Below are 25,388 nucleotides of genomic sequence, written 5' to 3'. Positions count from 1 at the left end.
TTCTGTGGTCACTGCAGTTGGGCTGTACATAGCTACTGACTATGCTGAATACATGGTTATGTTTTAGCACTGTAGTACTCATATATTCTCTATAAATATAATAAAATACTTCACATTTGTTTTCATTCTGATCCTTACACATATTTCCTGTGTTTCCACAAATGAAAAAAAACCAAACCAAAACATGTCTCTTTCCTGCCTCCCCCAACCTTTTATTGGGTTCCAAATAAACCTGAGTTTGCAATTCAAGTTGGCATCTGCCATCTGCTTAGGTATGGGAGTGTGATGAACACAAAGGGGGGGTTTCAGTGGTCCCTGATTTCAGTGGTCCTTAATTTCACTGATCCCTGATTTCAGTGATCCCTGTTTTTTCAGTGGTCCCTGCCAACTGGTTTGACAGCACAAACGTGCTCTTAGCATGAAGAGAATAAAAATGCTCTGACATTTATAAATGAAGGAGTTAAAATGGCCCCCTTGGGATGAACAGGTTCTCTCCACAAACAGAATGATCTGAAAATGGATAAAACTATTCCAGGGCTGTCTTTTCTCATCATTTTGGGGTTTTCATGTGTATTATTTTACACAACTCCCTCACCCCACTGAAGGGTCCAAGATGCTCCTGGGCTCTCCAGGGCCAAAGCCCAGTGCTGAGGGAAGGTCCCACCTGCAGGGATGAGAGGAATGCTCTGGGCATCACTCTGCTGCTTTTGCCAGCACTGAGCAGCCCATTCAGTGGGCTGAGATGCTCTGAACATATAACACATACACAGGGGTGGTACAAAGGAGAGAAAAGAGCAGTCCTTGTCTTTGGCTAAACCTTCTCATTTATAGGAAATGGTTTGAGGACAGAAACAGAACCAAAGAGATGTTGCCAACCTCTCAGATGTATCATTTACTTAGAAAAACAAGACTGGTATACAGAACATGGTGTCTTTTAAGAAAGTCAATCTCCACTGCTGATAACAATACCCAATGTTTGGTAACCACTACATTACCAATCTTGGAGTATAAAATGGACTTGGTACAGGCTCAGGTGTCCTTTATTAGTCTTTTTAATTCACTGCAGCCTCAGAGAAGCCTTCAGGTGTGTCCAAAGCTGCCTTGGTGTAACAGGGACCAATGCAGTGAATTTCCACATGATGACACTTGTTTTTAAATAATCACAGTTTTCTTCATGAAAAAAATGATTGTGTTATTACCTACTTTATGTAATTAACAGCAAAATCTGCTTTGAATCCCAATATTCCCACTTTTTCTGAGCTAGACCTCTCGTGTCTTTACTCAAGCTTTCTACCACCTCCATCTTCTCGGCAGGGCTTGTCAGCAAGCTCACTTTGAGCAGAGTACTGGCATTTGCCCCTCTCCTGGCCCAGAAGCAATGCCTGCAGCAGCAGCACGGGCTGTGTGGCACAGGCAGGTGGAGCAGGGACAGTCTCAGCACAGATCCTGGCCAGGCACTGATTCCCTGGGGGAACCAAACCTCGGTGCTCGTGGTTCTTCCACCCAGGTGAGAGCAGTGAAAATACAGATCCGCTCAGCCTTGCAGGGTGTTTTACTGTACAGTCAGGTGCCAAATGTGAATATTTCTTAACAGCACAAGCAGAGCCCTTTCCTTTCAACTGTAATATGCAGGACAGTGCCTTCCTTGCAAGCAAACCTCCGATCTCCTGCGCTGCACCACCACGGGGTGACAGCAACGTGCCTGTGGCTTTCCCTTCTTGCTCAAAGGGGAAAAAGGTTAGATCCCAGAGAAGAGCAGTGCAAATCCCAGGATGTCAGGCTAACACTGGCCGCTGAGAGCCTCTGTGTTGAAGGAAATCTGTGTGGGGCTCATCTGCTGCAGCTGAGGCATCCTGGCTTCCAGGGGCTTCTCATTCACCGACTGCATGCTCTGGTTCCTCTTCCTCAGCATCTGTCCGATCCCCATCATGGGGAACCTGCCCCTGCTTTTCACACAGTTTGGGCTGCCCAGGGGGTTGCTGGGGACCAGCTGGGTAGGGGACACTGCCTCTTCCTTTGCTGTATATGCTTTCTCTTCATAGGTGAAGGAGACCTGGGTGGGGTGGACGGGGGACGTGCTCCCCGGGGGAAAGAGCGGCGACAGTGTCCTTTCACTGGAGCTTTTGTAAGGGAAATTCATCGGAGAGCCCAAAATTCTGTACTGGTGAGAGGGGGAAACCTGGTCTATTTGCTCCTCCCTGTCCACTGACTCGAAGGAGTGCACGATGTTGAGGATGAGGGGGGAGTCCTTGGGGCGGCCCCCGATGCGGGACGGCTCCGGCTGCGGGGACTCCTGCCTCTTGAGGAGCCGGGGGGTCCTGGGGGGAGCCTGCTGCACCTCCAGGTACTCCAGGGAGCTGGAGGTCACACAGCCCGTCCTGGCTGCCAGGGGCTCGTGGAAAGGGCTCACGGCGCCGCTGGAGTCTGCAAGGCAAGGGGAGAAGGAAGCAGGAGAGCACACTGCAGTTACCAGCACTGCCCACGGCCACAGGGACCTGGGCATGCTCCAGCTGCAGCAAACAGTCTGGGATGCACTCACAACCCAACTCCCTCACCCTCTATACCAACACCATTGCTTCCCAGGTGATTTATCTGCCCTCCTCCTCACAGGCAGGAGAAGTGCTTGAACTCAGACAGGCACTGGAGAAGGAAAAGCACAGATGTCTCCAGCTGTTTGTATTAATTATAGCCACACCACCACACACACACTGGGAAATCTCACATTTCTCCTTTCTCAGCACCACTTTGTGTGGCTCTTGCTGGGCCTGTATTCCCTGACACACCTAGAGACACAGGGGAGCACAGTGAGTTAATCCCTGAAGGCTCTCCTTGCATTTTGGAACAAAATCTCTCCCTGGTTTCACACATGTAAATATGGAGTAGCAGCACCGGCCAGCACAGCATGTTACAGTTGGAACAGACTCGCTGCACCAACTTCAGCAAGAACCTTCCTCCAGCAAGGGCTGGAAAGAAACGGCACAAAATCTTTGCAGGATTTGGCCCAGTCAAACAAAACAGCCCGTGGAGAAGATCTGCCCAGCTCCTGCAGAACGCTGGCACTGCCTCATGCCAAGCTCATCACAAGCAAGCACGTTCTGCTGCCTTGATGGAAAGCTGTCCAAGCAACCTGACTGCCAGGCCCCCCTAATTGAATTAACTGGAAGCTGTTCCATCAGTTCCCTGGGTCTCAAATCATCCAAAAAGGAACTGAAATAGTTCAGCTCTGCCAGCACTCAGGTCCCAGCCACAATCTCAGGTGTATTTCTTGTGGAGGGATGGTCTTGTGGATGAACAGGATGAAATCTCACACTTGTCTGGGAAAAGTAGAAAGAAGTTCATTCTGTCCAGTTTCTTTCTAAAACTGGCAGAAATTATTTAAGATGTGCCAAAATATAGTCTCCATAAGCAGAGAAATGCTTTAGCTGAGATCTGCATAATTTTCAGAACAAAAAAGCAGGGAGAAACATAAAGAGGGGAAAAAATGAACTAGATTTTCTTCCCCCTGTGCCTTCCTCCAAAAAGGAACAGCAAATCTGAGCAAAATGGGCATTTAAAATTTTTTTTTTACATTTTTTTAAAGGAACTCTGTCCCACTCCTGCCCAGCTCTCTGGACTCCTGCCACCCTGCAGCAGAGGTTCCCGTGCTGCCAGACCAACACAACTTGGACAATTTTTTCTCACTTTGAGCACAACAAATGATCAATGATAACGTAATGACAATGAGCATGAAAGCATCACAAGCCACCACTCTGAATAACTCCCTGACACCACAGTGAATGTTTTCCATCACTGTGGATGTTTCCATCTCCCCTCATTTAGTTCCCTATCTAAAGAGGCTACTTCACCTTGCTGCTCCTCAGTGTCTCCCATCCAGGTCTGCATTGCCCATTTTTCCTGCTGACTCCTCTTTTCCTCCACTCCTTTCTCTGCCAGCAGTTTTCACCCAGCCCTCTCAGGCCGCCCTTTGTGATTAATGCTGTGCTCTCCTCTGTCACATCTTTTCCTTTCCCTGCTCATCATTTCCCCCCTCCTTGTGCTGATGCTGAGGTTGGCAGTCCCACCTGCAGCCTTTCCCTGAGGCTGCCCCTTTCCCATTCCTCCCAGGGACCCCTCAGGGAGGTCAGGGACTCTCCTTAGCCCCCTCTGAGGAAAACAGGGGCTGGTAGGAAGGAGCTTGGCTACCAGCTCTGGTTCCTCACTGATCCAGGGTGGGTGGTGATGCTTTCAAAACAGCAGCGTGAGCGCGGAGGATTTCGTGTGAGGACGTGTAAACAGGGGAAGAAGCTGCCTTGCTAAAGCGCTGCAGGAATCCTGTCAAACACAGACAGGGAGGGCTCCTGACTGCTGAGCACCACCATGGATTCCTCAGGGCATTTCACTCCACGTGCGCTGACATTATCCAGGCTCCTTTCCCACACCACCCCCGGAGCGGCAGGGAAGGCAAACCCGGAGTTTTTACTCACAAACAGACACCACACAGCTCAAGGCAGGCTCAAAACCACCACAGCACACAGGGCAGGCTTAAAACCACCAGACAGGACAGAACAGGCTCAAAACCACCACATCTAACATGCAGACACAGACCCACCACGGCCTTTGTCCCACTGACCTTTGTCCGGACCCCCGGCCTTGGCGACTTTCCGGTCCTTCAGCAGAGCCTTGGGGTTCTGGATCTGTGAGATAAGACAGGAAGAAGGCTGTCTATATGAAACTGGACTTTTCTCACTTTTCTTTGGGAGCTGACGGTGAAGGATCTCCCCTTTCTTTTCTCGCTCTTTGAGTTTTTTGTCCTTTAGGTTGTAAAACAAACAAGAACAGTTTGGTTTACTCAAGGGAAGTTGCAGTGACCCCCAGACCTTCCTAGGTGGATTAAGTACCATGTATTTACAAGGAACTTATCTCAGAGTAACTAAACCCTCCATGTCTCATTTGCCTCTGATCAGTTTGCCATGATTTCATGGCTCCCATCTGCTCTGCCATTCAGGCAGGTCTTGGAAAATTAAAGGAAAAGGAAAACTTTTCTCTTGGAGAAAGCAGGTGAAGGCTTATGCTCCTCCATACCTGAAATACCCTACTTAAGCACCAAAAAACTCCCTTTGATTTCTCTTTACTCCACTCCCTCTGAGATTTAAAAAGGTGAGCTGCAAGGTTTTAAAGAAGTTTAAAGCCTTTGAGTCATTTCTGTTCTGTCCAAACAAGATCTGGAGGAACACAGCCCTTGCTTTTACAGCATCTCTGCAACTGCACAAGACATGGAAGGGGAGAAAATTATTGAGCCAATCCTTCCCTGAGCCATAACTCCTGGCTGTGATGGGGAAGGCAGCTGGAGGAGGAATTGCAAGAAGAAGATAGGTTTGATCTCCAGTGATGACAGAGGAAAAACAGAGTAGGGGAGTAGGACTCCGAAGGGGAAGCCAATTTTCAAAGCCCTGTTTTACAGGGAAAATTCATTGCTTCTTCTTTCAGTCACTGGATTCAGCAAACTGCTTAACACCTTTTACCTGCTACTGATTTCTAGGGGAGCCCAAAGCCTTATTTCACATTAAAAAAAAGTTTTGGTTGGTCTGGGGTTGTTTTTCTGGTGACAGTTCTCATTTAAGCAACATGTTTTGCTCATCTGATTAGAAGGTCACTGCAAGTACAACTCTTTTTAAAAAGTGAAGGAAAGTTCCTTCCCCCAATTATGTGCCTGTTTTGTCTGGTAATTATGCACTGCCACTCTTGATTTTCTTTTGCAAGCTCACTGATGTGGAGTCTACGAAAACCCTCAAAGTGAAGTGCATAAAAACACCTGAGAGAGGAAAAGAAAGATGCAGAAGATTCTCCTGGACCACTAAACAGCTCTGGAAGCAAGATGGACATGAAGAGGCAAAAATCTGGACTTATTATGAACATTCCCAGCTCAGATGGAGCCTGGCTCCCTGCACAGACACTTCTGGGCACTGCTGGGCTCACCAACCTTTCAGGAGTTGCAGAGTTGGAAAGAAGACCTTCAGCGACTCATAAACCAAAGTTTTTAGTTTTAACACCAACATGGTTGACTCGGGAGAAGAAGAACCTGAGATCCTCCTCACTGGAGGAGCCTCCCTTTGTGCTTGTGTGTTTTTGCCCCCCTCCATCCCTCACTCCCTGCAATTCCTCTCCCTCTGGCTGGCTGCAGCTGCCTGACCCTTCCACAGCCACCAAGGAGCCCCTGGTGGAGCTGCCCACCTCTGGAGGTGCCCATCCATTGGAGCCAGGCTTGGAGCCACACTGTGGGTCAGAAGCTTTGCTCCTGGTGAGGGTGAGGTGGCAACAGCACCAAAACCAGCAGCAGCAGCAAGAACACTGCTAATAATGCTAATTATTATTATTATTATTGATAGCCACTCCATCACCTGCCCCAGCAGCCAGGGGGAAGGTGTGCAGCTGATCCTGAGCCTCTGGATGTTCCATGCCTGCAGTGTTTTTAGCCTGATGGTGCAGGAGCCAAGCTGCAGCTCCTCACCTGCCAAGTGCTCCTGCCTTTGCCCTCGCCCTGCTGGCACATTCTCTGAGCCAGCCACTCCACGCAATGAAAGCAGCCCTGGCAAAGGAAATTCACACATCCGGTGCTGCCAATTAATTCCTTCACGCTGGATGAGCACTGCAAATGGTCTTAGGGGTGTTTCTGAAAGTGCTAACGTGGCTCAGGACCTGAATCCCAAGGTGCCACTCAGTTGTATTTGGAAAGGGAAGGAAGATTTCATTCAGGGGGGTTGCAGAAGTTCCCCCCTGCACTGCTGTGTGCCACAATGCAGGAGCTGCACCGGTATGCTGTGCTTGAATAGGTTGGGAATTACATCATCCTCTGCTATTTCCTGTCCTGACCTTGACCCTCAAACCTGCTCTGAGCCCCAGCAATGGATCTGAAAGGCAGATCAAGGGTGTTTGCCTTGGCCACGTCTGACACGGGGACAGGACAAGGACAGCAGCTGTTCGAAATTGCAAATTCCACCTCTGGGCTCCCCTGCAGGGACAGCCATTCATCCTGAGACCCCTTCCACAAATAAAGAGATGGAGAGAGCACAGAGTCCTGCCTGCCTGCCCCTGCCCAGCCTGCAGCAGGAGAAAAGGGGCAGGACACAACCACTGCCCTTTTCCCCTGCCTGCCCAGCTGCTCCTCCTGAAGCCAAATCCTCATTTCCCATGGCTGGAGAGAGGTGGGAGGAATTCTGCTGGAGCTGGAGCTGACCATCCCTCCCCCTGCTATTCCCATGGCAACCTGCAGCTCTGCTCCCTGGGGACCAGTGCTCCCAATTCCTCCTGTGAGCACAGCTACAGTGACAGAAACCGCTGTGGAAGCAGAGGGTGGGGTGAGAGGGACCCCAGAGCCCATCTCCACCCCCTGCCAGGGTGCTCCAGGCAGGATCTGGAGCCTTCAGCCCCCAGTTGCTGCCCCTGTTTCCAGGGAACAGCTTGGGGAAGTTGTGAGAGCTTTGTGAAATGTCACATTCATCTGGTCTACCCACTGCCGGTCCATTCCCAGCAAGAAGGTTTTGATTTATTCGAGAAAAGAGTAAGTGCTTTGCCCTGATATTTCCATCTGGCTTGCAGTTCAGCTTGCCTTTATAATAAACAAAACCAGCCCCGACACAGATCTGCCCCTGCAATTAGATAATCAATCCAGGGCTGAGGAGCAGCCTTTGGAACAGGCAGCCTCCCCAAGAATGCTGCTCTTTGTGCTGGCAGGGAGCACTTGCACAGCTCACATTACTCCTGTAATTTTAGTGCTTGGCAAAGAATCAGCCAGGGAAGAGAAACCCAGCCAGGATTTCATACAAAATACCTTCTCTGCTTGCAGGCAAGGAGACTGGAGAGCGACAGAGCAAAAGGTTAAATCTTTTGTCTGCCCAGGGGAATTCCTTCATGATGCAGAGGCTGAGCCCACATCCCCTCTGCTAAGGAGCAGAGAAAATTGACTTTGCAGAGTGCTGGGCTAGTCCAGCCTCACTGCTGCTGGCAGCCACGGCAGGGTTGGCCCAGGACACCAGAGGGTCACCCTGGCTGCCACCCAGCTCTCTCTGTCCTGCAGCACCAAGGGCCCAGAGCCTCTAGAACACTCAGTTTTCATATTTTTGCACCCCAGAATGAAACTGTGGAGCCCCCTGTGTTTGCATCATTTTGCTAAACAGAGAGTTAAAAGCATTTAATTTCTTTAAAAACCCTGAAAGTCACCTTTCCAGTTCCTCTCTTGGGGGTCACTATTTCTTTCTTTGAAAGGGATTTATTTGTCCTGCACAGGCCAGACCACAGCTATTTCTTTTCTCCACAATCCCATCACTTTAATCACCATCACCAAGGATGCTCAAGTTCAATCTGCTCTCAAAGCACTGCACCAAGCTTTGCTGAGCTTTACCTCATAGGAGTCTTTATTGGCCTTGTATTTTTCCATCTGGTACAGCTGGTTCTTGTGGCAAACACTGTCCTGGCCTTCAGCCTTCTGCAGAGACAAAAGCAGAGAAAAGTCAAATATGTGAGATAATTAGAGAGCACCAAGGTTTAATTACCGCTTAATGGACTGCACCCACTCCTGGCATTCAGTGGAGGGGCATCAGCTCACAGGGCTGATGGATTTGGTCCATTACATTGTAAATATCATTGTGGCAATGTGGAAAGGAGTGAGGGAAGGAAAAAACTGAGTTGCTGTTGCCAGATTGGAAGGCCTGAGCTATGCTTCAGGTAAAACTTTCAGCTGACTTTTCACTTCAAACCTAAATAAATGTAAGAGCTCTTAAGCTTCTTCTTGATGTCCTGACTCCAGAAATTGTGTTACTGGCATTCCAAGCAGCAGAACTAACCCAGCACTGGGGCACTTCCCAATGGGATATTCTGTAATCCCGGGAGACCAAATGCCACCAAGCCAGGCCACCTGCAGCCTTTTTGTCCCCTCGTCCCCCAGCAGTGGCAGGAGGCAGCTGGCTCACCCTGAGGCTGGCCAGGTAGCGCTCCAGCTTCTTGTTGAGCAGGAAATAGATGGCCAGCGTGTGGCTGGCCCTGTTGGACAGCACGGTGTTGATGACATCGCTGTTCTTGTAGCCCAGCTTCTCGGTCATGTGCAGCAGCACGCTCTGGCTCAGGTCCTCCAGGTGAATCCTGCACAGGGGAGAGGCACAACAGGGTTTTTGGGGTGTCCTCTGCAGGGCAGAACACCCCAGGGGCTCAGTAATTGGGGGTGATTGGTTCCAGTCTCCCAGGAGCAGGCGGGTGTTGGAACCCTGGCTACTGAGAATTTCCTGGTTATTGAGACTTTGAACCCTATTGAACCCTTTGAACCCTACTGAACCCTGGTTACTGAGAATAACCCTGGTTATTGAGACTTTCTGTGCTGACAGGCTCTGACCCCCCAAGAGAACACTGCATTTGACCTGAGGGCAAATGTTTTGACCCAGGAAAGCCGGGCAGGGAAAGGACAGATATCTGGGAGCACAGGAGCTGCAGGAATGAACAGAATTCTGACCACTCTGTCCATCCCTGATGGGAAATGGCACCGTGATTGATGCTCAGGCCATTTGTTCCCCTACACCTGACCACTGAAAATCATGAAGATGAGCTGGTTTTGAAGGAAAAGAGGTAAAATCCAGCCAAAAATCTGGCTCTCTGAAAAGCCCTTTTCTCCTAATCCAACAGCTCTGCTCTGAGCTTCACCCCCTTCCCTACCTGCTGCAGTGTCCCTGCCCTAATTAGCCAGGGAATTTCCTGCTGGAGAAAGGGGATGCACAGGATTATTCCTGCAGCTCACAATGGCAGCACTGCTGTCTCCCTGCTGTCACAGCCATGTTTATGTCTCTCTCCTCTCTAAAGTCTGGAGCAGCCTCAGCCAAGGCGAGAAAAGCAGAACAGAGGTCTTGTGGAGATGCCAAAGCATTGGCTCAGCCTGAGTTAAAAGCAGATTTTTCCAAAGAGCTCTGCTCCTATTTAGACTTCTAAATGGGCTGGCCAGCTTCCCAGAGGTACCACCAGCTCCCAGCTATCTCCAGAGAACTGGGCTCCAGTTGTTCCTAGAGGATATTCCTCACTCCTAATACCAAGCCTAATATCAGAGGGTGCTTATTTTGCAAGATTCCTCCCCATTTTCCCACTCCTGCCTGGGCTCTGATGGACAGGACTCAGACAAGATGTCAAACACAGCCTGGGAAATCTCAAATAACTCATTCCCTTTGTTCCCTGTGCCTATGAACGCTCCTTCTGCCCCTAAGGAATGCCTGAGGTTGGGTCTTTTGTTCACAAGTTCAAAAGCAAAACTTATCTTGGCCACTGCACGTTGAGACATCTGGGCAGCAAAAGAAATCCAGGCAATTTCAACTTGAAGCGCTCAGCAAAATGGGAAAATTTTTGCTTGCCTTCAGGGAATTTCTTCAACAAAAGCAAGCCTATAAAAAGTCTGGGAAAATATTCTCCTGAAATTGCAGCTTCTGCTGTTCTCCCACCTTATCTCCATGCTCTTCCCTTCCTGCCACGCTCCTGTCTTGGGGACAATGGGAGTTACCCCCACAGGAGTGGAAGGGCAATGCAAGAACATCTTTTGTGCTGATTAAGGGAGGAATCAATCCTTTGCAAATTCAGCAGTGGGTTTTTCACACACCATTTCATCACACCTTATCCATAGCTGCACACTATGGAAAACTTGGAGAAATTCCATGGAAGCTGACTCCAGTGGTGCTTTCTGAGACAAGCTCAAAAGGAGCCAGGCCACACCTTTAAATATTTAAAACTTTGCAGGATTTTCTCCCTGTAAAGCTCCACTATGACAAAGCCTAGGTAGGCCAAGCATGGGACATCAACTAATGAAACAAAAGTAGTATTATTTTTAAAAAAGGAGAGAAAGAATCGCTTTAAAGGCTTTTACTCTTTACAGATTCACATGTCCCCTAAATTCGGAGAGGAGTGATATAGTAGAGGTGGCCTTTGAGTCCTAGTAAAATATCAGTATTGCACTTGAATATCTGTAAGTAAAAGGAAAGGGGGAAATACAGTACTTGAATATCTGTATACAGGCCTTGCCCCAATCCCAGTTGTTGTTGCTGTGCCTAGTGAAGATAACTGGGATAAAAGGGGGTGGGTTGGCTGGTCAGGGACAGCCTGGAAGGGGCTCTGGCTATGAAGAAACCATGTGTAGAAGAAGGAATCTGTGCTGTGAAGAACTGCAGCCATAAGAAAACACTGTAGAGGTATGGGACTCTAGAAATATGAATACAACAGAGTGATATTGAGAGAATGGCTCTGCCTGTTCTCCTCCCTTGGGAAACAATTCATCACAGGGGCCACCTTTATATCCTGGGGATTACAGGTGCACGTTTCTGAGGATGGATCCAGTGATACCCCTAGGCACCCAAGCTGCTTGACATCCATCCATCCATCCATCCATCCATCCATCCATCCATCCATCCATCCATCATCCATCTCCACAACTTCTAGGATGGATTCACAGTTCCTAGGATGTGTGACACGAGTGGAGCTGGAGCACCAGGGCCATGTTGGCAGGTTTTCCCCTCCCCTCCCTGCTGTACCTGTTTGGGTAGGTGACATTGGGTGGTGCCCTGCCAGGGTAGTTCTCATTGAGCCATCTGTTTGCCAGGGCCTGCTGGATGTTTGGTCTCTTGGCAGGGTCTGGCTCCAGCAGAGAGCGCAGGAAGTTGATGGCAGCTGTGGAGAGATGGAGGGAAAACCCCAAAAATCAGCTCTGTCCTCTGCTCTGGGACTGGCACAGGAGGTGAGTTAACACAGGTGTGTACCCTGAGCAAGAGCACACTGAAAATTAACAATTCCCTTACTGCAAGCTCCCGTGTCCTTGGGAAAATGGGAGCGCTGATAAGGGATTAGTAACTGAAACAAACAATGATTTACAGCCACAATGATTTATAGACATTATTTAATGCATTCATTTTATATCCAATGAGAGCAGAAAAGGCATTTTTGGCTCAGAGCTCATTTGAGGTTTTGGAGCAGGTGAGGCAACATTTAATTAATTTAATTCCCACATGAGAGGCTGGAGCCAGGTCAGACAAATCCCTGGATCAAAGTAGAAGGAGAAGGACCAGGGGTGAGTGGAAGGGAGGGGATGCAGACCTGGGAAGGAAGACACAGCAAATTTGGCTCCCCTTGATGTGACAAGGATAAATTCTCTGGCTCCCATCCCACCTACAATCAGCTGCAGAAGGTTTTAGCCAAATTAAAAAGAGTGTAGCAAAATTAACAGGCTTAGCTTTCTTCTCCTGAACCTTCAACTTCCAATGACATTCAACCACTCCTCCTGGGTTTCCTCAAAAACCCTCAATTTTTAAGCCACGTGCTCCTTACTTGATTAGGAGCAACGAAATCAAGATCTGCCCGAAAGCTCACAAGAAGAGCCCCTGAGCTGAAAATAAACTCTGTTTCAGCTAGGTCTGGTCTTTATTCCTCAAATTATCAAGGATTATTAATCCTCAATTATCAAATTATCGATTATCAATTATTTCAGTGCTTCTAGGTACAATTTAAGGAGGATGAAACTCCTGTTGGTGACACCATGGTGGGATGGGACAGGATGGGGAGGGTGGAGGATGAGGAAGGGAGGGCTTCTCCCTAAATAAATCAGGGTTAGATCCAACAAGTGACAACACCCACCAACCTCAGCAACCTCAGTGTACAATACCCTGCAAAAATCAGGTTTCAGCTGGACAAACTCTGTGTCAAGAAGCTTAGATGTGCAAGAGAGGCTTCTTACTCTGTATTTACCAGTTCAGCTGGGTTTTTTCCTAATCCCTCTCTTCACAAAGCACTGATTTAAGGGAGATGCTTTATTTAAATACTTTCCAGCATTTCTGTTATTATCCTGCAGCAGCCATGTGGCAGAGCAGCAGGAAGAGCCTCCATCCAAATTCCCAACCTTGCTGGAAGCTGCTGTCTGTGTGCCTGGGGTGCCCTTTCTTCACCCCATCCCAGCAAACAACAAACCCTTGTTCTCCCATAGAATCCCCTCTTGCTCCAGTGTCTGTGTTAAAAACCTCACATTGGTTTCGAATCCTATTGGCTCTGAGCCACAAAAATCCCTCTCCCCAAACCCACACTCCCTCCTTCACCACCACCATGCCTGGTCTCCAAATCACCCAAAATCTCCTTTAAAAATCCTACTTCTCCACCCCCACCTTTGCCAAAAGGCAAGCTAATTAAATGAAACTTGTGAAGTGCCACAGATCAAGAGATTCAGGCTGGGAGAAGCCAATTTTGGGGTGAAAATTCCCTCCTGGAAGTTTCCATCCATCCATCATGCAAAATGATTTCCCCAGGGAAAAAAAATATGAAGGAAAATGAATATATGCAAGGTGAACACCCACTGACCTCTGCTCAGCTAAAATCAATACCCAGAGAGCTGCTGTTCAAGAGGCTTCATGAGAAACAGGCTCCCAAGTGGGAAAATCAAACAGCAGCTCCAAAATGTCCCTGTTTCGCTGCACAGGTTGCTCTGGGTGCTCAGGGTCAGCCAGCATTGTGGGTCACAGAAATCAAAGTGTTTTCCTGCTCAGAGATAACACTGCATGGTGGGGCTGTGTGTGTTCAGTAACCAGGAAATTAAATATTGAAAGACAACCCACTGGGCATGTAAAAGTGAGAATTTTTACTGTGAAAACTCTGTGCTTTATGGATGGATTTATGGAAATTAGGACCTGACTAAAATAAAAGGTCCACAAACCCAAGAATTTAACAAGCACTGCAATTCCCAGAGCAGAGTTGCTGCCCAGTGACCCACAGGCTAAGGTGGCAGGGAGAAATGTCACTTAAATCACACTGTGCCATGTCCCTGGGCTGGGCTCAGGGACTGATGGGCTCCTTTTGGGCAAAGGTTAACATCTTTAAATCTACTCCATTCATTTGCCATCACCTCTGCAAGTCCAGGCTCCCACAGGATAAACAGAACCCTGCCTTCCCTGGGGACACAGTGAGCTGAAAATGGAGAAAATCTGATCTCCACTCAAATGGTGGGATAGGTGAAACAGCAAATCCAACACTGCTAAAAAGCAATGTTATCTTTTTGGCTGGCCTTGTACGGGGAGGGAGGTGGAACCCTGAATCTCTGCTCGGAGAATTCACCTTGTGACTCAGCTCCCAAGGGTTTCCATTCCCTTTTTGCATTTAGCATCTTTTAATTCTATCAAAAGCCCTTTGCAAGCAGGCTGCCAGGGAAGGAAGGAGCTCTCCACGGACAACAGATTTGGCACGAAAAAATAAACCCCAGCTTGTTCCAAATGCTGACAGTGGCCTTGCTGCAAGCTGGAAAGTGATTCTGTTGCCTAGTGACATGGCTCTGAAGCAGGAATTAATATTCCTGATACTAATACATCAACTCTTTTGCATTTTGTGAACACACAGAGGTTATCCCAGGTGGCTGTCCCAAAGTAACTTTCTGAGCACATCTCATTATTCCATAATAAATGTGAGGTTATTTGAGGCAGGTTATTTGAGGTTATTTGTCACCCAACCCCTGTCATGACAATGCCCAGGAATCTGTAATTCCAAAATAATCTCTCCATCCACCCTTACCCCATGCTAGAATCTCCTGGATGTGCAAAAGTGACCAACTGCTCTGCAAAAGCAGTCCCACAGAATTTCACAGATTTGCTCCTCCTCTCATATTCAGCACAACTTGGTGCTTCCCCAGGAGTCAAAGCAAAAGGAATTCTGCTGCATCAACTCCTGCAGCTCTTGCAGAGGCCACAATGAAAAAGAAAAGGGAGCTTTTCTCAATTAGCATGACTGAGGGGACACAATCCCGTGGAGCAGCTTTACCTGAGGAGAGCTGGGTGGGAAAGGGGTTCATCTCTTTGTCCACCATCTTTTGGTACAAGGCTCTCAGGCTGAATGGCTCCACAGTGAAGGGCAATGTTCCCGTCAGCATGGCATACATGTTCACCCCACTGAAAGGAAACAGGCAGGAAAAGAAACCAGAATGATCAGGAACGAGGGAAAATTTGGGTTTTGGAGTCTGCAGTTCATCTTTAATGTCTGCCAGCTATTACAGGGTTGATGCCCGATCTCTGAGAGCATCTCCCCTGATCCAGCTGGAGATGCCCCTGCTCTTTAAATTCCAAACCCAAGGAGGAACTCACATGGACCAAACGTCTATTTTGGGCCCGTACTTCTTCCTTGCCAGAAGTTCAGGGGCTGCATATGCTGGGCTCCCACACTGGGTGCTGAAGGGATCAGAATAACCCAAAATTCCTGCACAGTTGCTCAATCCAAAGTCTGTGAAAGGCACAGAGACACAGTTATGAAAGAGAGACACGCTCAAACTGGGCTAGAGCACAAGTTAAAAAGAAATAACTTTTTTTTCCCCAAAAGCAATGAACTCCCTGAGGAGAAAAAAACCCCACTCATCCACATGCAAAAATTTGATGCCATTTGCTTCCCCAAGGTGCTAAATAACCAACAAACAATAAGAGGAGTCTTAGAACATGCCAAATTTTCCATTTCATACACAGAGCAGCTGGATGGCAACAACCAGAGCTGAGCTTGTCCCAGCCCCTGAGCCACCTCAGGCTGCAGGATGCTGGGCAGGGACAAGGTTAGGGGGATTTCTTCAAAATCTGAGCATAAATGAGGCCTCAGATGGAAAACTCCGGGGCTGCTGTGGTGATGCACAAACACAGAGGGTTCAGCTCTGGAACACATTTTGGGTGCTCCCAAAATTTCCCTCCTGTCTGCTCCAGCCCTGCTGTGGCTGCAGGCTCAGATGGGCTCAGGGAACAACAAATCCCATTCGTTAAAGAGTTGGATTCGTGGGTCCTTGTGGCCCTCTCCAACTCAGAATATTCTGTGAATTTCTGAAAACCACCACTGACACCTGATTAGCTCCTCAATATCCTCTTTCAGGCATTGATTTGTGGCTTTTTTTCCTTAGCTGCACATTTATTTACACTGGACTTGCAGGGCTGGCCTGTCCTTTAGCTTTCACCCCACTGAAAATCAAATTTGGGTGAAATCTGAGGAGCTCCTCAAGGGATTAGAAGCAGGGCAGACACAGAAGCCTCATTCCCCCAGTAAACCAGGCAAAGACACAAAAATTCCTACCAAAGAAATGCAATTATCACAGTGACTGGAAGTGCCTGAATGGTGGCAACTGCATCCCTGCATGTGGATCCGTGCATCCCTGAGGGCCCTGCAGGCCCAGGGGGACAGGAATCCCATCTTTCACAGCTAAAATGGGGTTTTCCTGGAGAACTCTGTCACAACTGAAGGGAGAATTTGCCTCTGATGGAGAAACAATTCTCTCTGGGCACTGCTTAATCATCCCTGGGGCTTCCACAAATACTGCAGAGGATCCATTACCTTAATTAACGTGCTCATTAGCTGTGGCCTGAGATGAGTTCTGTCAGCTGGGGAATACTTTTAGAAACTCGTGGAAATAACATCTGCACACAGAGTTGTTGCCGGTCCTCAGCCTGCTGTGTCAGGCCAGCTCCAAACGTGATGTTTGACAGTCCCAGGGTACAAGGGCTGTGTTCTGTGCTCGTGTCGATCACCAGCCCTTCACCAGCATCAGAGGAGGGGTGCTCTACCAGAGCTTTTCATTCTCTTATTTGCTTCAATTGTCAACCTTTTATTCATTTGTTTGGCTCATTCATTTCAGCTCCTGTGCCTTTTTTTCCCCCTGCTGAAATGCAGAATTTGTGCAAATGGAAGCATGCTGGGGACAGGGGTTCCACAGCCATGGAAATGAGGATATTGCTATCAAACTGTGTCAGCACATGGTGATCACAGCGTGGTTTTTATTGTTTTTATTCAGGATGCACTGCTGATCTCGATGGGAGCAGTGAGACCACCAGCACTGATAACCTCGCCTGCCTCTCCCTTTCTAGGAGCCCAGCAAGGGACAGAATTCAGATCATGAGGACAATTTATTGAGGCTCTGGAAGACCAAACTTCTCTTTCCTTTATCCTTCCCCCACAGTGAGGAGACCCCTCCATGCAGCCAAGGCAAACTGCAGGAGCAGGGCTGGAGTCTTTATTTTGGCACATGAGTTTTAACTGTACATAGATCATCTGGGAAGGGCTTGGTTTGGGTGCCAAGCTCCAAAGTAAGAGGGAAGTGATGTGAGTTCCTTAAATCCATCAGATGCTGGTGGTGCAAAACATCTGGTCTGGCTTATCTGCTGGATCAGGGCGATGGGAGCTCTCCATCAGCCCTGGGGAATGATTCACGGCATTTCTCAGGGCCCTCCTGGCCCTCAGCTGAGGTAACACACAGTTCTCTCTGCTCTTATCTTCCCAGAAGGTTGATTTGCTGCACAGCAATCCCTGGCAGTGGGGGTGGCATTCCCAACCCCGAATTCTTAAAGTAAAAGCTGAGTATCTCACATTTCCCTACTCATCCTCCCCTTGTTTGCTGGTACTGCAAACCTCACAGTGAGTGTCCATTTGACCTGGCTCTTTGAATGCCAAGTGTTTTCCTCAGCACTTTTCAGCCCATGGAACCTTTTGAAGAGAGCAAGCTGAGTTTTTAAGCCTATAGGAACTTTTTGAGGAGAGCCAGTCGGGTTTTGAAGCCTGCAGCCACAGACACTGCTGAGTGCAGACACGGGCAGAAACACAAACAGATGTTTGGCACTTCTTTCATGAGAGGAATATTTTCTTTTCAGTGCCCACATTAACATTAATGGGAGCTCTGCAAGGCAGTGAGGGACTATCCCCAGCAATGATTAATCTGAAATGCCTGCACAGCTTGAATGAATCAAGCTCCACACACAACTGAGACCTAAACACAATCGAGGCTCCACCGTTGATCTTTTTTATTCCTTACCAGCCCTCTCAAGCAATTTTGTCCTGGGTGCTGGAAGCAAATGGAACAAATATAAATATAGGAGCACATTTTGCCAGCTGCTAAAAATGTGAGCGACTCCCACTGACTTCAGTGGAAGCATATGTTCACGGGGGCAGAATGCAGCCCCTGGCAAATAAGAAATGCTCATGATAATAAAATAAAGCACTCCTGTGGTGTCAATTCTTAAATTCTGTACCGAGCTCCCGATTTGAGTATGAAAGATGTGGGTTTGAGATGTAGGATTATTCCCATGCCCAGTTAAATCTGAATTATTTGGATGGTTTTTTTGCACAAAGTGCTGTCAGGAACAGCTTGATTGCTATCTATACTCTCTCAGCTCCTCGCTGCAGCAACATTAGCAGTTGTCACATGGGGGATTATGAAGCCTCAAAAAACTCCCTTTATAAAACTAACAATTTTAATTACTGGAATTGCCAAACTGGTTCCATACCGATAAGCTTGATATTGTTGTCTTCATCTAGCAACAGATTTTCTATCTTCAAGTCTCTGAAAGAAAGAAAATATTTTGAGTCAGTCTCCAAAATAATGAAGCAGCTTTGCCTGACTCTCATCAGTGTGTGTGTGCAAGGCTTGCCTACAATCAAATGTACAAAGAAAGCAGCACACACAGTTCCACAGTGAAAGCAGAGAGCCCCATGCATCCTGCCCAAAATTAACACTGCTTTCACACTCTGCTTCCCACCTATTCTTCAGGCACAAAATGACATTACAAGCACTTGTCAGTACATCCTGTAATTAACCAGGCTCTCTGAGTTCCCGAAGTACTGGAAGTTTACAGAAAACTCACAAACTGGAAACACTTTGAGCATGTTTTGGGAACTGGAGGTCAATTTCTGCTTTCTCCTCACAGCCAAAGGCCCCAGCTGCAGGATAAACCTGAGTTTGGAGGAGTCAGATGTCACCCAAACTCCTTGCAGAGCTCACCACAGCTATTCCCATGCTCCACAGGTGAAATCCAAGGCTGAGGGGTGGAAATGGAAATGCCACCCATAAAATCACCCCAAAAGCCCAAGCTGTGCAGCCTGAGCATTAAACATAATGGTTTAAAATGGTATAAAAAAATATAATTGTGGTTGCTCCCCAGCTCATCCATGACTTCTAGAAGCTGGCTAAGTCTTCACCACACCGATTTTTTGCCCCCATCCAGACAGGGAATATCTGGAACAATCAGCACACTGGGATAACCACAGAGATGCTTCTCCCAGAAGAAAGAAGAGGGAAAAATCCGGATAATAAAGCCATCAGCTGTAATGATGGGGAGTCAGTGACACCCATGGTGTTTTGCTTTTGGAAGTGATGGAAGACACCTCCCTCACAGATGGAGATATCTTAATAAAACAAGACAAGGAGTCCAAGCAGAGCAAGGCAAGCACTTCCACAAGGAGGGATCTGTGAAGGAAAGACTCAGAGCATTTCCCAAAATGTTCCTCTTTTTGGAAGATGTTTCAATTTATGCCCATGCTGTGTTTCAAACTAACAGAGGCAGAGGAGTGGGCAGGATGAAGGATGACCCTCACTTCATCAGAGGGACCACGAGGAGCTACACAGGAGGGATTTAATTTAAAATAATGTAAAACCAGAAGGTGAGGGGGCATTCTGGGAAGGAATTCCTCCCCGGGAGTGTGATGAAGCCCTGGCACAGGTGCCCAGAGCAGCTGTGGCTGCCCCTGGATCCCTGGAAATGCCCAAGGCCAGGCTGGACAGGGCTGGGACACCCTGGGACAGTGGGAGATGTCCCTGCCATGGCACTGGGTGGGATTTAAGGTCCCTCCCAACCCAAACCCCTCCAAGATTCCATTCCAACCCCTCTGTGATTCCATCCCCTCCTCAGGCAACGTACCAGGGCTTCCTGCACATCTTCCCCAAGGATCACAAACTGTGGGATTGTATTGTGGAGTCATCATGTTTTCAAATGAACAATTCAGGATTGGGCTCCAGGAAAACATCAGGGCTGGAACTTAATGGGAGAGACTTCCAAAAAAACCCAAAACAGTCTGGGAAAGACAAAAAAGTACAAAACAACCCTTCCTCACCACCTCTAAAACCCCAAATGAAACTGGAATCAACAGAAGCACTGCAGTGCTCAGTACAGCACCTCAACAGCATTTGGAAGCTCTGAGTATATGAAATATTAGCTAAGAAGAAGCAAGACTTTAAAGGCAAGGAAAGGGGGAAAAAGCAGCTGTAAGTTAAGGAGAGAAGCCATCCAGGCAATCAGAATAACAAATGGGTGACAGGGGGGTAACCACAAACACCAGGAAAGGCATTTTAGAGGATCCAAGGTAAAGGAACACAAGGTAAATATTAGAGGGCATCTGAAAGCCATCAGAGGAAGGAGATAGAAGTGTAAATATTGCCTCAGCACAGGGTGCAGTCAGAGCTGGTTAAAGCTGTTAAAGCAGCAAAGCAGGAACTCTGGATATTTTCAAGTTTCCCTTCCTGAAGTAAATCTGATCTGGTTCCTTTACTGACACAGCTTCTCAAAAAAAACCCAAACAACAAAAACAAAAAAACCCACAAAAAATCCCACAAAAATTTTAAAAAATCCAAATCAAACAAACAAAAACATACAACAAAAAAACCAAAAATACCCTAACAAAAAAAAAACCTAACCAAATAAACAAAACAAAAATAACCCGAATCAAAACGAACAAAAAACCACAAAAAACCCAAAAAACAAGCAAAAAACCCCAACAAAAACTCAAAAAAATCCCAAAAAACCAAACAAAGAAAAAACCAAAAAAAAACAGCACAACCAAAGGATTATTTTATGGGTTTTCCCCCATAAGCCAATTCTCAGCATTCATTGCTGAAAAACACAAATCCAGCGTCAGGCATTAAAAGCAAAAGGAACAAGAAGCGCCACCTCTGCCTAAGGGATCAGTTCCCTGATGCTGGGAGTGTCTAACTAGGGGAGAAATTACCCAAATCCAGGGAAAATGAAGGCAAGGAGGGCCAGGCTGCATTCCCACAGCAGATATTTCTGTCTCCTCAGCTCTGGAGCTGGCAGCACACAGTTGGCACTGCCTGCATTTAAAATACTCCATCTCCATGGGCTGAGCTCCTTTGGGAGTCTGTCCTGCTGTCCCTGGGGCTGGTTTATCTCTTTGGACCACCCTGGAAACCCCAAATGCCTCCAGAGAGAGGAACACAAGTGAATCCCTGAGCAAGGGACCCCATGGGCTGCTCCCAGAACAGTTTATCCCACGGCATGGCAGGCTGCAAAAGGCAAGTTTTGCATTTCACACTTTGTTTCTTGTCTGGGGGAGGCAGGATGAGAGGGAGGGTTCCTCCAGCAAGCAGCTGCACAGCAGCAGTGGCTGGCTGCTCTCTCCTGAAGCTTATTTTTAATCACAGAAAATCACTCCTTAACCATCAAATCTCAAGGCCTCAAGCCTTGAGAGGTTGCAGAGATTGGGGTTCATCACCACATTTATGTACCAATACACCTTTCAAAGGCTTTGATATCAAAATATCATTGAGCCTGACTCTTCTCCACTTCTGTAAAAGAGGAATCTGGCCCTTTGTCCTCACTAAAATGGTGTTTAGTTTGTTTCACCAGGGAGACTGGCCAAAGGTAGTTCTGAGATCTGAAATAAAGCAGAGAAGGAAGCAGCCCCAGGCTTCAAAAGGAGAGTTTGTTGTGCAGAGCAGGGTCTGTCACCAATGCTGCATCAGCAGCCAGGCTGCTGGCACTCACAGTGAACAGGCTGGAAGGTATCAAAGGCACCATGTCAAGCAGCAGGTACCAAAGGAGGGATCCTGTGGCACTCTGAGCAAACTGCAGCGTGTGGCATCCCCTAACTATGCCCAGAACTCCAGGGCTTTTCAGCTCCTTCACATCCTGACCTGGGCAGGAAAAGGGGAATGCAGCAATCCACCTTTGCTACCAACACACCACCCAGTGCTTCCCTGTGACAGTAATCGCCCTGAATGGGCCTGAGCTCTGCTAAAATCACTTTAAAACGGCGGCTGAGAGTTTCCTGTGGGATGCACCAAGGCTTTCACTTCATTTTCCCTGCTGTCTCTGTGCTCCCAGAGGGCTCATTGCTCATGCTGCTTTGTGACAGCACCAGGACCTGTGTAAACACCCTCTGCCAGGAGAAAAGCTCCACCAGAGCCTGCCATTTGGTTCTGTTTTCCTCTGTCAGGGGGAGGAAAAGATAAATATTCCTACCTGATTCACAGCTGAGCTTGTGGCAAGCGTATTTTTAGCAGCTCTCCTGATAGAGGGAAAGCAACCCAAATGGTAGCATGGGGTTATAAATAGAATAGTGGCATTTTGCTTCCAGTGAGCAGCCCAGGAGCTCTGAACCCTGGGCACCCCTCAGCAAAATGCAGCAGCTCCTGCACCCTGCAGCTTGCAGACTTCCCCCACCTCAGCAGATGACATATTTAGAGCTTTAAAACACATCCACACAGTCAGAAATGAGTTTGGGGGTATTTTTACAGCCCTAAATAAAAATGAGGTTTTTTGAAGTGCTTTAATTTCAGGCTGCTCACACATCAGTGCCTCATAACAAAAGCATTTCCATTGAATTTTGGGTGGCTGCTCCAGTCCAAGGAGCAGTGATCTGCCATGCCCGGTCTGGACTGGAAGCCATGCAGCTTTCTGAGCAACACAAGCAAATTTCATGCCACTTTCATCAAATCTGGGGTTTTTCACCCCAAGTGGGACAGGCTAAGCCATCCACACCACTCCTCAAGTAACACAGACAAATCCTGAGATTCATTTTGTTTGCAATAGAACAATAAGTGCCACCAAAAAGCTTCCCAGGGCCCTGCCCCGTTGCATGGGGAGCATTTGGAGGGAGAACCAGCAGCCCCTGTTCTGGCTGGGGATGCTGCAGTTTGCTGCACACGTGGCCAAACCCAACACCCCCTCATCCCCACTCACATGGCAGGGCTGGTATTTTTACCTGCTGCAAAAATAACAACAACAACAACAACAACAAGAGCGCAGTGCCCCTGCAGCCAGGCAGGGGATGAATCAGCCTCCTGCACTATTTTTTCCCTCCCTCTCTCAGGAGCTGATTGAGCAGCCTGTTTTTAGAGCTGCCACAGCCAGAGGCCCGAGATGCTGAAGGACAACTCCTGAGGTAATTGTTAATGTTCCTCCCTCGCCTGCTCAGAGAGAATAAACCCAGATCACACCACCAGGGCTTTTCCTGCAGCCTCTCCGCTCTTTGCTTGCAGGGGAAGGGAATTCAGTGAATGGGTTAAGCCAGAGAAAATGCTGGCAGATATGATTCTGTCAGGTTTTATCACTCTGGGCAGAATTAGACCTGTTCATTCACTGTGCGGAAACCTCCCAAGGAGAGATCTGAGAAACAGGGAGAAGGCAGGAGGCTGCCTGTGGGGCAGGGATTGGCATCCACAGGGGAACTCAGCATCCACTCAGGATCCACACAGAAACTCAAGATCCACACAAGGGAACTCAGCATCCACTCAGGAACTCAGCATCCACCCAGAAATTCAGCATCCACACAGGGGAACTCAGCGTCCACACAGAAATTCAGCATCCACACAGAAATTCAGCATCCTCACAGGAACTCAGGCTCTCCCTGGCCCCAAACCCTGCCTCCCTCTCACCACAGCAGCCTGTTGATTCCAGCCTGTGCTGAGGGAACAAGCTATTTCTGCACCAAATGTGGGTTTGAGTCTTTCTCTGGAAGAGAACAGGACCAAAGCCAAGCCTGTCAGCCCCCTGTAATGCCTTGGCCACTGTGCAGAAGGTGAATTTTGCAGGGAGAGGAATTGCTCCTACTCACCCAATTCTGCTCCTAAAACCTCATCATGTTCATCTGTTCCTGCCTGATTTTCCTCTGCTCATCTCAGAAACTTGATTTACAGATTTTAACAGATTTATTTCCTTTATCTCTCCCTCTGTCTAAACACTGGGTATCAGCTGATCCCTGAAAGCTGCAAAACCTCCTCCTTATCCCTGCCTCAAGCTGTGGGCTTAATAATTGAAAGAGATCAGCAGTTTTGAGGCTGACAGAGATCCTGGTGCCTGCTCCAATATTTCTGTGACAGTGGCACCTGAAATGCAGCCGGAGGTGGGAGCAGAGGCAGTTTGTTATCCCTGATGGATCCCAGGGAGCACACAGAGCCCAAGGCAAGGGAAAAAGCAGCTTTCAGAGCACAGCTGGGCACAGCTGGAGGGGCTGGCTGTGGGCAGCTCCTGAGGAGCATTTTCAGATGTCTGGCTCCTGCAGCATGCCCACAGGAGCCAGGAGAAGGGATGGATGGGGCCCACACAACTCGCTCAGCCTCAGATGGGAACTGTGTGGGAGGCCAGACTTAGCACCAGCTGGGCCAAATTTAGCAGGCAGAGCCTCCTTCTTAGCACAGCTCCCTATAAATACACCCAGGAACAGGAGGGGAGAGGTGCTGGCTCCAAAGGTCCAGCCTGCCCACCGCCCTGCTAGCTCCATGGCAGCACAGAGCACAAAGGGACAGCCACAGGTGACATCTCCACCTGCACCCTCCCAGCCTCTCTTTATTCATCATCTTCCTCCCTGCTGAGCTTCTGCTCTTCCCCCTGGAGCCCAGGTGAGCTCCACGGCATCCCCCTGCCAGGAGATGCTCATGAACAGAGTCAAGGAGTGGCTGGAAAAGGCTTAAAATTAATAATTATCAAAGGCAACACGTCAAACAGCAGGCACCAAATGAGGAATCCTGTGGCACTCTGGGCAAACTGGATGATGTGGCATCACTTAACTCTGCCCAGAGCATTGGAAAGTGCTGCCAGGCACAGAGTGGGATTTTTGAGGCCAGGATGATCCCTGGGGATGCTTCCAGCCCAGCAATCCTGTGATTGTGTGGATGAAGGTGCTAAGGAAAGGAGGTGATGCTGCACAGTGCTCTGGCTCTCTCCATCCTGTGAGGCCCTGCTGAGGTGATGGAAAAGGGCAAAGAGCAGGGAAGGAGGAGCCAGGGATTGCTGGGGATTTGTGCCAGCCCTGGCACTGCCAGGCTTTGGGCAAACCAGCTCAGCATCCGCAGGTGAATGTGCCACTGGGGCTTGCACAACCACCTTATCCAAGAAACAGTGAAATAATTCATTATTTCCTCCTGCTCTCCTTCTGGGACAGAGCTTTGGGGAGTGAAAGGGCCCTGCTTTTGGACTGTACCTTCTCTTTAGTGGCACATAACCACAGAATATCCTGTGTCACTATAGGACATGGAACAACACAATGCTGTTCTTTCTAAGGTAAAAGGTTTTTATATATTTTATGGGGTTTTTTTTTAATTTTTGTACATTTTTTATATTTTTATGTATTTTATATATTTATATAAATTTTATATTTAACTCTAACGTTTATAGATTTCCAGAAGTGACAGTGGATTGCAAAGTGCCACCTCTCCAATGACGCTGGACAAACCAACATCCCACCAAATTTCTCCTCCACCATAACAGAATGCAAAGCAATGAGTTATTTACACAGAGTGTGTGAGAAAGTTCCCTACAACAATGGAAACATCAGAAGGCTGATGTTTAGAAAATCTTAAAAAATCTGGGTGGCACTGCTGGGCTGGAAGGGATCCA

At 48.1% G+C, this 25,388-nt stretch overlaps 1 protein-coding gene across 2 annotated transcripts in view; it reads right to left on the bottom strand.

The window, feature by feature from the left end:
• Positions 1 to 868: 868 nt before the first annotated feature.
• Positions 869 to 25,388, bottom strand: part of HUNK (hormonally up-regulated Neu-associated kinase) — a 36,481-nt gene continuing 11,961 nt past the window's right edge. Inside the window, exons 3-10 of one of the 2 annotated variants that reach the window (XM_054270451.1) lie at positions 18,267 to 18,322; positions 15,105 to 15,240; positions 14,785 to 14,912; positions 11,529 to 11,664; positions 8,946 to 9,114; positions 8,378 to 8,461; positions 4,610 to 4,790; positions 869 to 2,424 (exon numbers count right to left, since the gene is read on the bottom strand). In XM_054270451.1, the coding sequence (XP_054126426.1) occupies positions 1,781 to 2,424; positions 4,610 to 4,790; positions 8,378 to 8,461; positions 8,946 to 9,114; positions 11,529 to 11,664; positions 14,785 to 14,912; positions 15,105 to 15,240; positions 18,267 to 18,322 (1,534 nt within the window). In that variant the 3' untranslated portion in view covers positions 869 to 1,780. The remainder of the gene's footprint in view (positions 2,425 to 4,609; positions 4,791 to 8,377; positions 8,462 to 8,945; positions 9,115 to 11,528; positions 11,665 to 14,784; positions 14,913 to 15,104; positions 15,241 to 18,266; positions 18,323 to 25,388) is intronic. The other variant, XM_054270452.1, reaches the window with a different exon arrangement.

Source organism: Melozone crissalis, unplaced genomic scaffold (genome assembly GCF_028551555.1).
Source record: "Melozone crissalis strain CALT ecotype California unplaced genomic scaffold, PUWL_Pcris_2 ptg000009l_1, whole genome shotgun sequence".
Lineage (NCBI taxonomy): Eukaryota > Metazoa > Chordata > Aves > Passeriformes > Passerellidae > Melozone > Melozone crissalis.
This window is presented reverse-complemented; position numbering and strand designations above follow the sequence as displayed.